The sequence below is a fragment of the Danio aesculapii genome, chromosome 11 (genome assembly GCF_903798145.1).
Source record: "Danio aesculapii chromosome 11, fDanAes4.1, whole genome shotgun sequence".
NCBI lineage: Eukaryota > Metazoa > Chordata > Actinopteri > Cypriniformes > Danionidae > Danio > Danio aesculapii.
In genome coordinates, this window is record NC_079445.1 from 45,607,767 (window position 1) to 45,623,619 (window position 15,853).

Here is a 15,853-nt window from a genome sequence, read left to right on the forward strand (position 1 = left end):
GTTTGTTTTTTTCCTGTAGTTCAGTGGTGCATCTAACCTGTGTTCACTACAGGTCAATTTGAATACATTTATTTTACCACTAATTTTGTGATTAAGCATTTTCTCTTTATGTGTATGTGTTTTTTTAATATTGTAATATAGGTCTTAAATTTAATACTTAATAGTCTTAAAAAGGTCTTAAAAGTCTTAAATTTAACATTATGATATCTGCAGAAACCCTGTTTAGAAACCAAATTTGAATATTACCAATATTGAATTCAACTAATTGTGTTAAAGTTATGTGAACATGACTTCAAAATGGTGAACATTTTTGAAAATCACACATTCAAAACATAGTTTAAGTGTAACACACATAAAGTGTAAGTGAAAAGTACAAGGACTTTCACGGCGCTATATATTCAAGTTTATTTGTATAGCTCTTATATATGCTGAGGGTGTGAATTGCAAAGGTGCTTTAAAATCATTAGTGATTTAAAAAGTCTTTGGATGTCCTTGAATTTGGTGTCCATGAAAGAGCGGGAACCCTGTACAGGGTGTCTGCTGGGTCTTAAAATGTATTAAAAGTTGATTAATCAATGTTGAGAAATTTAAGGCCCTCAAAAAGTATTAAAAAGTCTTAAATGCTATTTTGCAAGGTAATAAATTTAATATCACTTTTAATTATGCAATGTATGGTTGTATGCTAAAGTCTGCCTGAATTAAATCTGCGAATATCAGGATGCTGCGTAGTTTATGAAATCAATAATATCCTGCTAGATTTGACATCATGCTGCTTTGTTTACATCAGTAACCAAGGCAACACCAATATTTCTGTAGCTCTATAGGCGCCAACCTGCTGAATTAGCTAGATTTAATAAATGAATAATGTACATTAATAGTTGGATTCTTACATTAATATTTAGTATATATAATGTAAGTTAAAATCTCGCCAGGTTTTCCGGTTGAAACCTAAAGTGGTGATGAGCTCTTAAAATGTATGGAAAGAGTCTTTAAAAAGGTCTTAAAGGTATTGAATTTCACTCTCTGATTCCTCTACATACTCCGCTGTATTATTCAATCCATGTTTATTTATATAGTGCTTCACTATGTAGATTGTGTATTAATAAATGTTGTATGTGTTTGTTTGTGGTGTGTGCAGGAGGTGTGTTCAGTCGGCAGGCTGAAGTGGTCTTCCAGCCGGGGAACGAGCGTCTGACTATCAGACAGCAGTTCAGTGGCATCGATGAACACGATCACCTGCTGATCAGCACAGAACTGGACGGAAGAATCCCAGAGCTGCCCAGAGGAGCCACAGTGCAGATCCAACCCTACAGCGAGATCTACCAGTACTCCAACAACTGTGAGGAACACACACACACATGCTTCTTGATTTAAGACTTTATAGATGTTTGTTCTAGAAACAAGATAAGCTCTAAGCAAAGAACACCATTTTTCTCAGCGTGCGATGATTCTGATGACTGGAGCATGTCTTTCTCCTGGTATTTGTTTATTTTCTGCCAGTGATCACGTCATCGTCGCGGCGCGAGTACAGTGTTAGCCTGCCTGATGGGAGCGTCCGCACGCTGGCGTATCTGTGGACGCAGAGCATCAAGTTTGAGAGCTGTCCATATGAGGATGTCCTGAGCTCAGTGTCCCCCAGCCAGCAGCTCAGCGTGGAGCAGATCTTCGTCATGTACGACTCCAGCAACCAGCTGATCCGCTTCGCCATGAGCAACAAGATCGGCTCCGTACACAGTGAGCAAACGCACATAACACAGTGATGAAACACTCTTTCTAATATTTCCCAAGTGATGAAATATTATTAGATCAGCAATATGATAATGCTTATAGTATGTTTATATTTTACAGTATAAACTCTACAGTACAACACTTTAGTATATTGTACTATAGATACAATTTATAATATATAGATATAGATAAACAGTATGTCTAACTGTATATTTAGAGTTGTGTGAGAGATAATACAGTTTACGTTTTGCAGGAATATAAATAATCATGAAAGTGAGATTTTCTCCCTAGTGTGTATTGAAATTTGTTTGTGTAATATATTATATATCGATTATATTTCATATATTATATAGAGTTCTTTATGATTGCTGTTCAAATAGTTACAGTTTTCTCATATACACTCACTGGCCACTTTATTAGGTACACTTTACTAATACTGGGTTGGACCCCTTTTGCCTTCATAATGCCTTAATCCATCATGTCAAGAGATTCAACAAGCTACTGGAAATATTCCTCAGAGATTTTGCTCCATATTGACATGATAGCATCACGCAGTTGCTGCAGATTTGTCGGCTGCACATCCATGATCCCAATCTCCCCTTCCACCACATCCCAAAGGTGCTCTATTGGATTGAGTTGGGTGACTGTGGAGGCCATTTGAGTACAGTGAACTCATTGTCATGTTCAATTCAATTCCCCTTTATTTGTATAGCGCTTCTACAATGATGATTGTGTCAAAGCAGCTTCACACAGAAGATCATAGTAAATAGGAACAGTGTAGTTCAGTTTTCAGTGTTTAAGTTCAGTTCAGTTGAGCTCAGTTCAGTGTGGTTTAATAATCACTACTGAGAGTCCAAACACTGAAGAGCAAATCCATCGATGCGCAGCTCTACAGATCCCAAACCATGCAAGCAAGTGGCGACAGCGGAGAGGGAAAAACTTCACCAATTGGCGAAAGTGAAGAATTAAAAAACCTGGAGAGAAACCACACTCAGTTGGGCATGACCATTTCCCCTATGGCCAAACATCTTGTGCAGAGAAACCAATCTGAGAAGATGTTATCCTGCTGGAAGTTGGGTACACTGTAACAGAGCAAGGACATCTTCACAGTATTTCTGATAATATTTATTTCTTCTGGAGAAAGTCTTATTTGATTAATACAAGAAGTTTTTCAATTTAATATTTTTTAAGATCAATGTTATTAACCCCTATTTATTTTGCATTGTCTCCAGAACAAACCACTGTTATACAATGACTTGCCTAATTACCCTAACTTTACCCTAATTACCCTAGTGAAGCCTTTAAATGTCACTTTAAGCTGAACACTAGTGTCTTGAAGAATATCTAGTCTAATATTATGTTTTGGCCAGCCGTTATTCATTCTCAGGATATGTATTCTTGATATCAAAAATGTAGTTGTTAATATCAAAAACTGAATTGTTGATATCAAGAATTGAATTTTCACTAGTTAGATGTCACCATAAGCTGCATGGCAAAGAGAAAATAAATCAGTTATTAGAAATGAGTTATTAAAACTGTTATGATTAGAAATGTGTTGAATAAATCTGGTCTCCGTTAAACAGAATATGGGAAATTAATTAAATTTCAAAGGAAGGATACACTCAGCTGTGTAAGTCTAAGAGTGCATAATGTGATGAGAAAAGTCTCTTCTGCTACTGAAGGTTATCAAATTAAATCAAAAGAATTATTTAAAATGATTTTTATTCAGTTTTTGAAATGTTAAAATATATTGATTTTTAGTAAGCATTATTTTCTATATTTGTATTATTAGTATTTAAAAATTATTATTAAATATTTATGAATGTGTTATACTTTATTTACTTAGTTATTATTTGATTTAGCAATTTTTATGACTTTATACATTTTTGGTGAATAAATTACTTTCATTGTTTTAAATTTAATTTAATTTTAACTCTACATTTTACTCTTTTACAGTTCAGTGCATTTTAAATAATTATTCGTTTTTTAAGTCTAAACGTCTCTAGTCGGTACCGTTTCACTGGAAAAAGATGGTTTGCCATCTTCAGGTTGGAGGAAGGTTCTTACCCCAGGTGGAAGAGTTCAAGTATCATAGGGTTTTGTTCATGAGTTAGGAAAGGATGGAGCGTGAGATTGACAAGAGGATTGGTGCAGCGGCAGCAGTAATGCGGTCAGTGTACCGGTCTGTTGTGGTGAAGAAGGAGCTGAGCCGAAAAGCAAAGCTCTCGATTTACCGGTCAAACCATGTTCCTACTCTCTCCTATGGTCATGAGCTTTGAGTCATAACTGAAAGGACAAGATCTCGGATACAAGCGGCCGAAATGAGTTTCCATCACAGGGTGGCAGGACGCACCCTTATAGACAGGGTGAGGAGCTCATTCACCCAAGAGGAGCTCAGAGTAGAGCCGCTGCTCCTCCACATGCAGAGAAGTCAGCTGAGGTGGCTCGGGCATCTGTTTTGAGAACTCTCCCCCGATGGCCTGCACTCACACTGCATCCGAGCCGGAGCACTCGAGGATGCGCTGGTCAATTTAACAGAAGAGAATCACTCACTCAGCACAGTGGAGATTTCTATCGTTTTAGTCATTTGGGATGCAGTGACACACAGTCACATATTTCACCGAACAGATCAGCCTTTTTTGACGCTCATAAACAATCATAAAGTCCTCGTGCTGCAGGTATTGGGAGGTTTGCTGAAGGTGCAGCTGTGGTGTAGTGAGGGGTTTGTATCTTTAATAAACTACGACAGTTTGCGTTTATTGAACAGTAAGAATGATTATTAAATCCATATCAAACAGTCTCTTAAAAGTCACGTCGCATCTTCAGTTTCATGCTCAGGCACGCTTTACACACACACTACAAGCGTACTGCACCGATGCCCAAATAAACCGCGCTCTGGAACACCTCTTTCAACTGGGCCAGGGCTGTCTAAATGAACCGTGCCTGAGCCCGATTCAGAGCACTCACACTTCTCAAACAATCCGGGAAACATGCCTGGGCACAGTTTGGATAGCATAGTGTGAGTGCGCCCTAAAACAAAGTGCGCCCTTTTTGGGTCAATCGGTGCTTTCGAAAACACTGTTGGTTAGGTTTATGGAAGGAGGAGGGCGGGTCAGTCGATCAGTCAGTCAGTCAGTCAACAGCGGCTTCTGGTGGATTTCTGTAAGAAGAGCAGGCATGAATGGCGTTCGCGAGACAAATTTGAGATCTGAAAAAGCATACACCGCAACCTCTGATGGATTCGCAAAAACAAAAACTGCAAAAAACTACCTCCTGGGACGTATTTGGTGCTCTCCAGAAACTTATGGACCGTTTCCACTGAGTGGTACGGTACGGTTCGGTTTGGTTTGGTACGCTTTTATAGCCGTTTCCACTGTCAAAAAGCGTACCGATAATATATATAATATATAATAGCTGAACGCTATTGGTTTACAGAGATACGTCATTTGCTTACGCAACAAGCCAGAATGAAAACAAAAAACCCGCCATGTTTGAAAAACACAGCGAGAGATTTTAGCGGAATTATAAATACATATAATAACGAGACATGGTCGATCCGGGCTCAAACAAACCTTGACGTCGTCTGGATGAACAGCCACAAATCCAAGAAGAAGAGCAGATTTACCCTGTGCCCCGGAGTTTTTTACGAGCCAGTCTGAGGCGCGAGCGGTTTTGCTTTCTTGCTTGCGGTCGTGCGCGTCTCTAACATTATATCTGAAATAACACACTTCTTGAGCTGATGATAATAACCTGCGCTTGATTATTGACGTGCTTTTGAAACCCGATCCTGTCAGACACTGACAAACACGAGAGTGAAGCTTGAAGAAACAAAGGAGAAGCCGGACAAAAGGAGCACATTATTATTCAGCAAACATGAACAAAATGCCATGATTAACTAACTTATTATCTTCACTTTTTGGACTAATATTTCTCTCTAACAGAGGCTACATGTGCTGCTGAAGATTACAGACACAGATGACAGGTTTACACTGACTGTGGGCTATATTTTGTGTTGTTTTTTAATCTTAATAAGGACGACATGTCTGCTGTGTGTAGTTCTTCTGTAGTTGGTAACATATCAGAGACTGTAAGGGGCTGTATGTGTTTATATATGTTCATTTATTTAGTTATTTGATATAATTACAGACGTTACAGTAGGCTGTTTAACACTGTCATTAATCTGCAGTTATAATCAACTCATGTTCATAGTAAAGTTAGTAATAAACATTTCTACACAAGTATTTATGTGTGTAAAGCATCTGTTTTGTGAGAAGTGCTTCTCATATGATATGTAAGTGACCTGTACAGCTTTATTGTTGACATTTCCTCGAGCGAGAATGACGTCGACTGAAACTTTCTGTCATACACCACGCACTCCAAAAGGGTACACTTATTAGTGGAAACGCAAGCCTGATAAAGGTGACCCATACCAAATCGAACCGTACCGTACCGTACCAGTCAGTGGAAATGAGCCATTAATAGCGGTATGTTTTCAGAATGAGCCTGTGTTGCTTTTTGCAGTGTATGATGTTAGATCATTTAAGTGCAAACATAGATCAATTAAGTGCATCGTTGTGGAACAAAGTTATTCATTTATTTTTAATCAAATCTTCCGGATGGCAACATTTGAGCAGAAGTGTGTGTGTTTTCGCTAGTCTGTAGGTTTGTAGATGTAAACAGAGCTGCAGCTGCTAGTGAAGGATCTAGTAGAAGTGTTGAACTCCTGCTGATGTTTACGGCTTTGTGTTCTGGGTTAAAGGTTTTCTGCTTTATGTAAACCGATCTGAGTTAAAACAGCTAAAGAGCTTGACATCTGCGACCTGTGTGTGTGTGTGTGTCCATGTGGGTGGGTGAGTGTGTGTGCTATTGTAATATATTATATGTAGATTATATTTATTATTTAATTTTATAGAGTTCTTTATATATAATAATAGTATAAAATATATAATAAGTATATATAGTTGAAGTCAGAATTATTAGCCCCCCTTTGATTTTTTTTTTCTTTTTTAAATATTTCTCAAATGATGTTTAACAGAGCAAGGAAATTTTCACAGTATGTCTGATAATATTTTATCTTCTGGAGAAAATCTTATTTATTTTGTTTCGGCTAGAATAAAAGCAGTTTTTAATTATTTAAAAGCCATTTTAAGGTCAATATTATTATCTCCTTTAAGCTATATTTGTTGATAGTCTACAGAACAAACCATCGTTAACAATGACTTGCCTAATTACCCTAACTTTACCCTAATTACCTTAGTTAAGCCTTTAAATGTCACTTTAAGCTGTATAGAAGTGTCTTGAAGAATATCTAATTAAATATAATGTGCTGTCATCATGGCGAAGAGAAAATAAATCATTACTGTAAACTATTATAATTAGAAATGTGTTGATAAATCTGCTCTCCGTTAAACAGAAACTGGGGAAAAAATAAACAGGGGGGCTAATAATTCTGAATTCAAATGTGTATGTGTAATATGTGTATGTGTATATATATATATATATATATATATATATATATATATATATATATATATATATATATATATATATATATATATATATATATATATATATATATATATATATAATAAAGAGAGAGATTGTACATTGTAATTATATTGTACATACATGTAGTTGATAAGTGATATAGTCAATATTATTTGTGAGCTGGAGTTATGAATTGGTTATGCAGTAATATAAGTTATATAAGTTTAGCAACAGTCCTACATTTGCTGGTTTATTTGAGAAATGATGCATATAAATGAGTGAGTTACTAAGCAAAACTATATTTTGTGGCTTCTTTTGTTGGTTGTTTTGAAGTGTTTTTGTGGACGAGTGAAAAAAGATGATCCACATGCTTCATGATTCACTTGTTTGGACAGTGTGTGTGATGTGGTTTATTGTGGACATGCAGTATGTTTTTGATTGTGTGTGTGAGAGTATGACTGTGTGTGTACTGAATGTGTGTGAGTAAATGTGTAAATATGAATGTACAAATGTTTGTGTGTGTGTGTGTGTGTGCGTGCGTGTGTGTGTGTGTGTGTGCAGTTCTAAACATGTGTTGTGTGCTCAGGTGGAGTCCCGGAGCAGAATCCGTGTTTTACCGGGAGACACGGCTGCGACACTAATGCCGTCTGCCGGCCGGCGCAGGGGAAAGACTTCAGCTGTGAGTGCGCCGCTGGATTCTCCGGAGACGGACGCTTGTGTTACGGTAAACATACACTTGTGTTTATATTCAGATCAGTGTGTGTGTTGTGTGTCAAAAGTAAAGGCCTTTTCCTTTGGCTTAGTCCTTTATTCATACTTTATTTATACAACGGAATGAACCGCCTACTATTCCAGCATATGTTTTAAGCAGCGGATGCACTTCCAGCTGCAACCCAGCACTGGGAAACCCCCATACACACTCATTCACACACAGTCATACACTACAGCCAGTTTAGTTCATCAATTCCTCTATAGCGCATGTGTTTGGACTGTGGGGGAAACCGGAGCACCCGGAGGAAACCCACGTCAACACGGGGAGAACATGCAAACTCCACACAGAAACACCAACGGACCCAGCCGGGACTCAAACTAGTAACCTTCTTGCTGTGAGGCCACAGTGCTAACCACTGAGCCACGTGGCACCCTTGCTATCTCCATCAATATCTTCAAGACATGTTTTTTCTAGATTATTACTAGCTGCTTTCATGTGTTTGTATATGAAAAAACAAATGTTGAACACAGAAGGACTTTTCATTCTCAATCCTTCAGCATGGACAATGTTTTATATTTTTATATTACTAGATGGACCATAGTAAAGTTTAAAGTGTCTTCTTTCCATTGATACCTAATTTACGTTTGTAGCTCACTGATGTAAAGAACTGTTGCTATTTTGAGTTAGGTAGGTGTAAATCGCCATAGGTGGGCTGCTGGCTAACCTTAGCATCTAAAATTAAACAGATTATTATCGTTCATCTGTGTGAACCAAGCGGCAACCTGCTCTCCCTCGGGAAGCCAATACGGAGGAAACTAAAACTGCAATTCATTGACTCACCTTGGGGGGCTGGCTCCAGGAAACCCAAATGATTTCTGACTGCAGTAGTAAACTGGCCAATTTTACAGCTGATTAAAACATGTTTACAGCCTGGTACAAAAGATGGTTTTGGTGTATATAGCTAATATTACCCTTCATGACAACTGTGAGGGGGTGATTTTTTTTATAACTCATCCGTTTAGTTTTTATTAGGTTATATTAAAGCTGCATAATTAAGGGCGTGGCCACTTGAGTGACAGCTAGGTTCTGGCTGATTAGCTGCTGAACTCGACATATACATCATATTTTTGTTTTGTTTAATGTTTCTTTACACAGTCAGTTTCCTTTTAGAATTGTTTTCTGCAATTAATAGATAATATGGCATGCTGTGTGCATTTAATTGTGCTCACAAACTATTCTAATTGCCTCCATTTCCCAGGTGAGTGAACTTAAATACAAATATACCATCTGTATGATTTAATATTAAAATGTTCCTGCCATGAAAATAACCTTGGTTGCTGACATGGCAATAAATAAAAAATATATTACATTACATTAATGACCATTTCTATAAGTGTATTTGTTTTATTTAAGGTAATTTATCATTTATAATTGTCTTGAGACCTGTTTTACACTCCAGACTCTGACAGATTGATTAGCTGTAGGCTCTAGAACAGTCATCTGAAGCGTTGTCAGACAGTGTTATGCTGGAGTTCATCAATATATTCTTGCTTTTACTAACACACACTATATCTGAAGTGTTTGGAAGTAATTTGCATTTTCCTCATGTAGAAAAACATCATAAGAGCAATGTTTAGTGGCTCAATGTGTTACAACTGTGTTTTTAAAAGACTAAACACTTTATTGATATAGTGTACAGCCAAGCACATGTGGTCAGAACACAAAAGAGTCGCAGGTAATAAAGTATTAAGCGTTCTCCTAAAGAAATGTCTGCCAAAACAAAATGCTAGCAGGCGTCTGTAGCTCCGCCCATGCTCCGCCTCTTTGTTTTGGTATCCACCGATCGTTGCAATGACGCGCTAACAAAATGATGATGGTTGGCCACGCCTACTTGTAGCTTCTTTTGCCTCATTCAGAAACCTATGGGTGACGTCACTGATACTACGTCCATATCTTTTACAGTCTATGGCGCGAACACAGCTATGTTTATACTTACATTCATATTCATCCTGTTTGTTGTGAAGGGGCCTTTTACTGTTCATCTCAGCGCTGATGAATCTGTTCTCCGGGTCAGAAACTGTATTAGAGTTTAATTTGAGTTCAAAGCAGCTGCTGGTTCACAGCCGGGATGATGATCCAACACAAACACACAGCGGAAGAGACGCACGGACTGTATATGCAGTGTGTAATTCATGAGATCTGGCCTCGCTTTGGGAAAACTCACGCTTCGGTTTAAAGAAAACAGACGTTTGGTCCCAGAAGACATGCATCATTTATATTAGAGCTTATATAGTGAAACACCAGTCAACTATCACTGCTTCCTGTTAAAACACACAATGGTTATTATAGTCATTCATTCATTCATTCATTTCCGTCCGCTTTTCCGGGGCCGGGTCACGTGGGCAGAACTTAGGAGAGAACCCCAGACTTCCCTCTCCCCAGACACTTCCTCCAGCTCCTCCAGTGGGATCCGGAGGTGTTCCCAGGCCAGCTGAAAGACATAGTCCCTCCAGCATGTGCTGGGTTTTCCCAGAGGCCTCCTCCCGGTGGGACATGCCTGGATGTAGGTGTCCAGGAGGCATCCAAAACAGAGGCAAGAGCCACCTCAGCTGACTTCTCTGGATGAGGAGGAGCAGCAGCTCTACTCCGAGCTCCTCCCGGGTGAAAGAGCTCCTCACCCTGTCTATAAGGGTGCGTCCTGCCACCCTGTGATGGAAACTCATTTCGGCCGCTTGTATCTGAGATCTTGACCTTTCAGTTATGACTCAAAGCTCATGACCATAGGAGAGAGTAGGAACGTGGATTGACCGGTAAATCGAGAGCTTTGCCTTTTGGGTCAGCTCCTTCTTTACCACAACAGACCGGTACATCCACCACATTACTGCTGCCGCTGCACCAATCCTCCTGTCAATCTCACGCTCCATCCTTCCCTCACTCGTGAACAAAACCCTAAGATACTTGAACTCTTCCACCTGGAAATAAGAACTTTCCTCCAACCTGGAGATGGCAAACCATCTTTTTTCAGTGGAGCACCATGGCCTCGGACTTGGAGGTGATGATTCTCATCCCAGCCACATCACACTCAGCAGCAAACCACCCCAGGTGCATGCTGAAAGTCCATGTCTGATGAAGTCAACAGAATAACATCGTCTGCAGATAACAGAGATGAAATCCTGTGGTCCCCGAACCGGATCCCTTCTGGCCCAAGGCTGTGCTTTGTAATTCTGTCCATAAAAATTATGAAGAGAACTGGTTACAACCCTGCCGGAGTCCAACATGCACTGGAAACAGGTCTGACTTATCGCCGGCAATGTGAACCAAACTCCTACTCTGTTCATACAGGGACGAGACAGAGCTAAACAAAGCGCTTCTGACCACATACTCCCAGAGCACCCTCCACAGAATGCCACGAGGGACACGGTCGAATGCCTTCCCTAAATAATATCAACTCTTAAAACTCTTTTTTTTTGTTGTTGTTGACATTTAGCACGTGATCTTAATAACTGCTTATTTTCATTTATGTGCCTTTTTAGGTAGTTTAGCTATATTTTATCTTGTATTTTATATACTATTATGCTTATGTTGTTGTATATTTTCTGTACAGCACTTTGGCTCACTTGTGTGTTTATAAAGTGCTCTATAAATTAAGTTTGACTTGACTAATTATGTCCTACCACCAACTTTTGGGTTAATATAATTTAATTTTATATTATATTATATTAGGTTATTTAATTTTATATCTGTACAACCTTTTAATTAATAATGTCACAAATATATTTACTATCTAATAATACTAATTTGAAATGTTGTCTTCTTGGTGTTATTTTTGCAATTGTAAATTTTTATAATAATTAATTTGATCATTAAGAGTCACACACACTATTGTTTTTCTATTTCATTTTATCTGAATATTAATTAGACTAATTAAATAAATGACTAATTAGACTAATTAGATAAATGCTTTATGTTGATGAATAAAATACCTAAATATGAGAAAATGACAGCGAGCCGAGCAGCAGAATGTGGATAATATGAATGTGTTTGTGAATCAGCAGTCCAGTGTATACAACTACATAAAACACACACAGTTTTATTTATTACTTATTCTTCAGGACACTAAATAAATAAATAAATAAATCTGACATAAAAAAAATGTGCAGCACCCATGTAAACATCTGAAATCTTTATTTGACAAATACTGACAAGTCCATACCAACTTCATCTGCAGTAAAGACATCAACACAAAGCGATAGACTCTGTTTAAAGTCCCATGTTCTCGGTTCAAGCAGATATCTGGATGATCTGTACGTTTTTATTGGATGTCAGATGTCTCACCTTGAATGCAGACAACAGAAAACAGCCGTAGTTACAGTTTAACCGTATTTGTAGTAAATATACAGCTGACTGGGTGAGTTCTCTATGGGGATTTCTGTGTAGGCGGAAGTAACGATACACGGGACGCCATGTGAAAAGGGTCTATTAGGATCAAGCCTAAAAGGGTCAGTTTCAGAGAGTTAGAAAACATTATATGTGTGCTTTATTCAGCTGAAACTTCACTAGAGACATCTGTGACTTATTTTATATCATGCATTAAATGGCATAATAGATCCCCTTTAACAGACACAAAATCAAGTCATGTAGTCTCACCACAGCAAGTCATGTAGTAACACCACAGCAAGTCATGTAGTCTCACCACAGCAATCTGCCGATGTTTAAAGTGTAAATTAGGCTTTATGTGCACCCCTCTATGTAACACACCTATTTTATGATTTGTGATCTTCTGCTTGTGTGTCAGATGTGGACGAGTGTTCAGAAAGCCCTCATGTCTGCGGAGCGTTCGCTATCTGCAGTAACCAGCCGGGGAGTTTCCGCTGTGAGTGTCTGGACGGGTTTCAGTTCGCCGCAGACGGACGGACATGTGTTGGTAAGAGTCCTCATGTGTGTCTGATGCTATTGCTGATTGTTCTTTCTTAGGCAGGAGGCTGATTCTGTTTAAATGGAAAGAACATTTAAACACTGGATTAAAACTGGGATGTTTTTATAAAAGGGTCTTTAAAGTATTCCTAAAGAAAGGGCAAACTACAGAATTTTATAGATTTTTTCATTTCTTTTCATTTTTGCTCTTTTTTGTTTACATTTTTATTTAATGTTTTTCTGTAACATACAAGTTTTGGGCTTTTCTGAATATTTTTTATCATAATTTTTGCAGACAGAAAAACAAAGACAGACAGACAAATCCATCATGAAACGATAATCTGTGCAAAATGTAAAATCAAGCATGAAACAAGAGAAAATGGTGACATACAAAACATATATGACCTACAAAAAGACAGCAATGGATGCAAAGAGAGAGAAAAAATGTACAGATCTTCAGAAATTAAACAACACTATTAGTCTTTATGGCCTTTTAGAAAAAAAAAAAAGACTGGATACCCAGCGGTGGTATATCTAATTCTTTCCAAATGTAAAGTGTAGGTGAGTCCATGAAGCCAGTCAGAAAAAAGAGTCCTAACATTTTTCTTCCAAAAACAAAGGATAACTTTTGTAGCTATGATCATGCCATGCTGAACAGGTAACCGTACATTTCGGTTGAGAGTCTCAAGAAAATCTGACCAGCCAAAAATTGCTGTCTTTGGGTCAGGGAGTAAAACACAATCTTAAACTTTAGCAAAGAAAATTCTAACCAAAAATTCTGAAGTTGAACACAAGACCAAAACAGATGTGCTAAGGTACCCTCAGCAGCTTTACACTTGTCACATGTGGGGGAAACTGAAGGATAGAATTTATTAAGCTTTGTTTTAGAATAGTGAAATCTGTGTAATACTGAATAAGATGGTGTCTTGAATTTATAGGACATAAATAAACATATAAAAGGCATTGATCCCAATCAGTCTCAGATATTGAAATCATTAAGTCTTCTTCCCAAGCGAATTTCAAATGAAAATTTGGGCTATTTTGCGCTAATTTTTCTTCAGTTATTTAGTTAGATGAGCTCCAGATTTGGCTTCAGTACTCACTAATCTAATGTATATGCACAAATATAATATTGTAAAGCACAGGTGTCAGAGTGGAGGTCCGCAGCTCTGCACTGTTTAGTTCCAACCATAATTCAGCACACCTGATCAAACTAATTGAGTCCTCCAGGCTTGTTTGAAACCTACAGGTTAGTGTGTTGAAGCAGGGTTGGAACTAAACTGTGCAGGACTGCGGCCCTCCAGGAATTGAGTTTGACACCCCTGCTGTAAAGCATCCTATAGAAAATATGAATCTAAAAGAGAGATTTGTAAGAAGGGTACTCGTATATGCTGAGCACTGTGAAAAGACATTAATAATAGAGTTCATACGGTTATGGAAAACCTGGAAAAGGCAAGGAATTTTGACATGGCATTTTCCCGGCCTGGAAAAGTTTTGGAAAAACTGAAAAACCCACAAACTTTTGGAAAAGTCATGGAAAATAGTTGAACAAATATCTGTATAGTTGAATTAGAGCTGCACGATATTATAAAAATCTGACATTACCATATTTAGTATTTCTGTGATATATATTCCATGTGAATACAATTTCACCAGATGATTGAACAGGTTTATTTGGATTGATTGGGGGATTTTGTAGAGGAGTGAATCTCGAATAATATATAACAAGTAAATGACAAGCATAGATTAATAAAGTATAGCAAAGACAAAAGTGAATAATAGTTTTCAGGTATTCACTGTTCTGGTACAGATATTGAATAATCAACACTGCAGTCTTCATTGTATATTATTTAATCTTTATTAAAGTGACAATACATTCTTGTATATGTTTTAAACTCTGAAATATTAAAATGTTCTTAAAGGGACAGTTCCCTCAAAGATTAAAATGTACTCACTTTTTACTCACACTTCACTTGTTTCAATACTGTAGGAGTTATTAAATTATCTTGTTTTTCTGTTCATTTAAAAAAAAAGAAAACTCATAAATGCTTGAAACAAGTGAAGGGTGTAATTAAAATGGCAAGTAATGTTTGGGTGAACTATCTATTTAAAATGCATGCAGATGATAAACTTTTACTCTATCATGATTAAACTGCAGTTAATAAATTGATTACTGATGTCCATGTAAACACAGTCACTGTCTTTCTCCCCTGTGTTTGTTTTGGCTATGTGAAAATCAGCGCGTGCCCAAACGGAAACTCCCATTTTTATGCAAAACCTTCCCTTTTTCCCTCCCCTGACACTCCCACCTAAACAGAGCTGGACACGCCCACTTTCCTGACTGCTGAGACAGGGGGGTTTCGTGGCCCTTTAAACTATAATTCCAACATTGCATATCCTGCGATGAGACTATTATGGATGCACACATTGAGATAACAATGCTGAAACGATATATTGTGCAGCCCTAACTTAAATATGGGTTGATTGTCATTGGCCAAAAACATGCTCTGACATTATTAGTGCTGTGTAAGCATTATCAAAATCAATTTTACATAAATATACAAACACATTTAAACAGAATAGATTGTTGCGTGTTCTATAATATGCTGTAATAAACTTGAACATTATTGTTTTTCTTATTATTTATCATGCATATGTAGACATTACAGGAAACATTACATCATGAAAATGTATTTGAAAGTTCTGAAAAAGTCATAGAAAAGTCATTGAATTTGAGTAGTAAAAGTGTGTATGAACCCTGTAATAATGACGGAAAGCAAAGCTGTGAGTGTGGAAGAGTGCGTGGGTTTAGTTCAGTGCTGTTGAAATATATTAAGATTATATGTAGGCATAGATTAATTTTTTAATCTAGATTAATCTCACTGTAATCTTGGAATTAATCTAGATTAACATGGCTCATTTGAATTGTGCTGAAGGCATTCAGAATATGTGTGCTACCCAAATAATGACTAAAGTAAGCCTTTGAGAACGGGTTTCTCTAGCCAGGTGGTG

At 37.6% G+C, this 15,853-nt stretch overlaps 1 protein-coding gene across 1 annotated transcript in view; it reads left to right on the plus strand.

Annotated features, from left to right (window-relative positions):
- Positions 1-15,853, plus strand: part of LOC130237110 (nidogen-1-like) — a 66,586-nt gene that overhangs the window by 26,933 nt on the left and 23,800 nt on the right. Inside the window, exons 8-11 of the mRNA XM_056467915.1 lie at positions 1,139-1,339; positions 1,501-1,734; positions 7,802-7,939; positions 12,723-12,851. Of these exons, the coding sequence (XP_056323890.1) occupies positions 1,139-1,339; positions 1,501-1,734; positions 7,802-7,939; positions 12,723-12,851 (702 nt within the window). The remainder of the gene's footprint in view (positions 1-1,138; positions 1,340-1,500; positions 1,735-7,801; positions 7,940-12,722; positions 12,852-15,853) is intronic.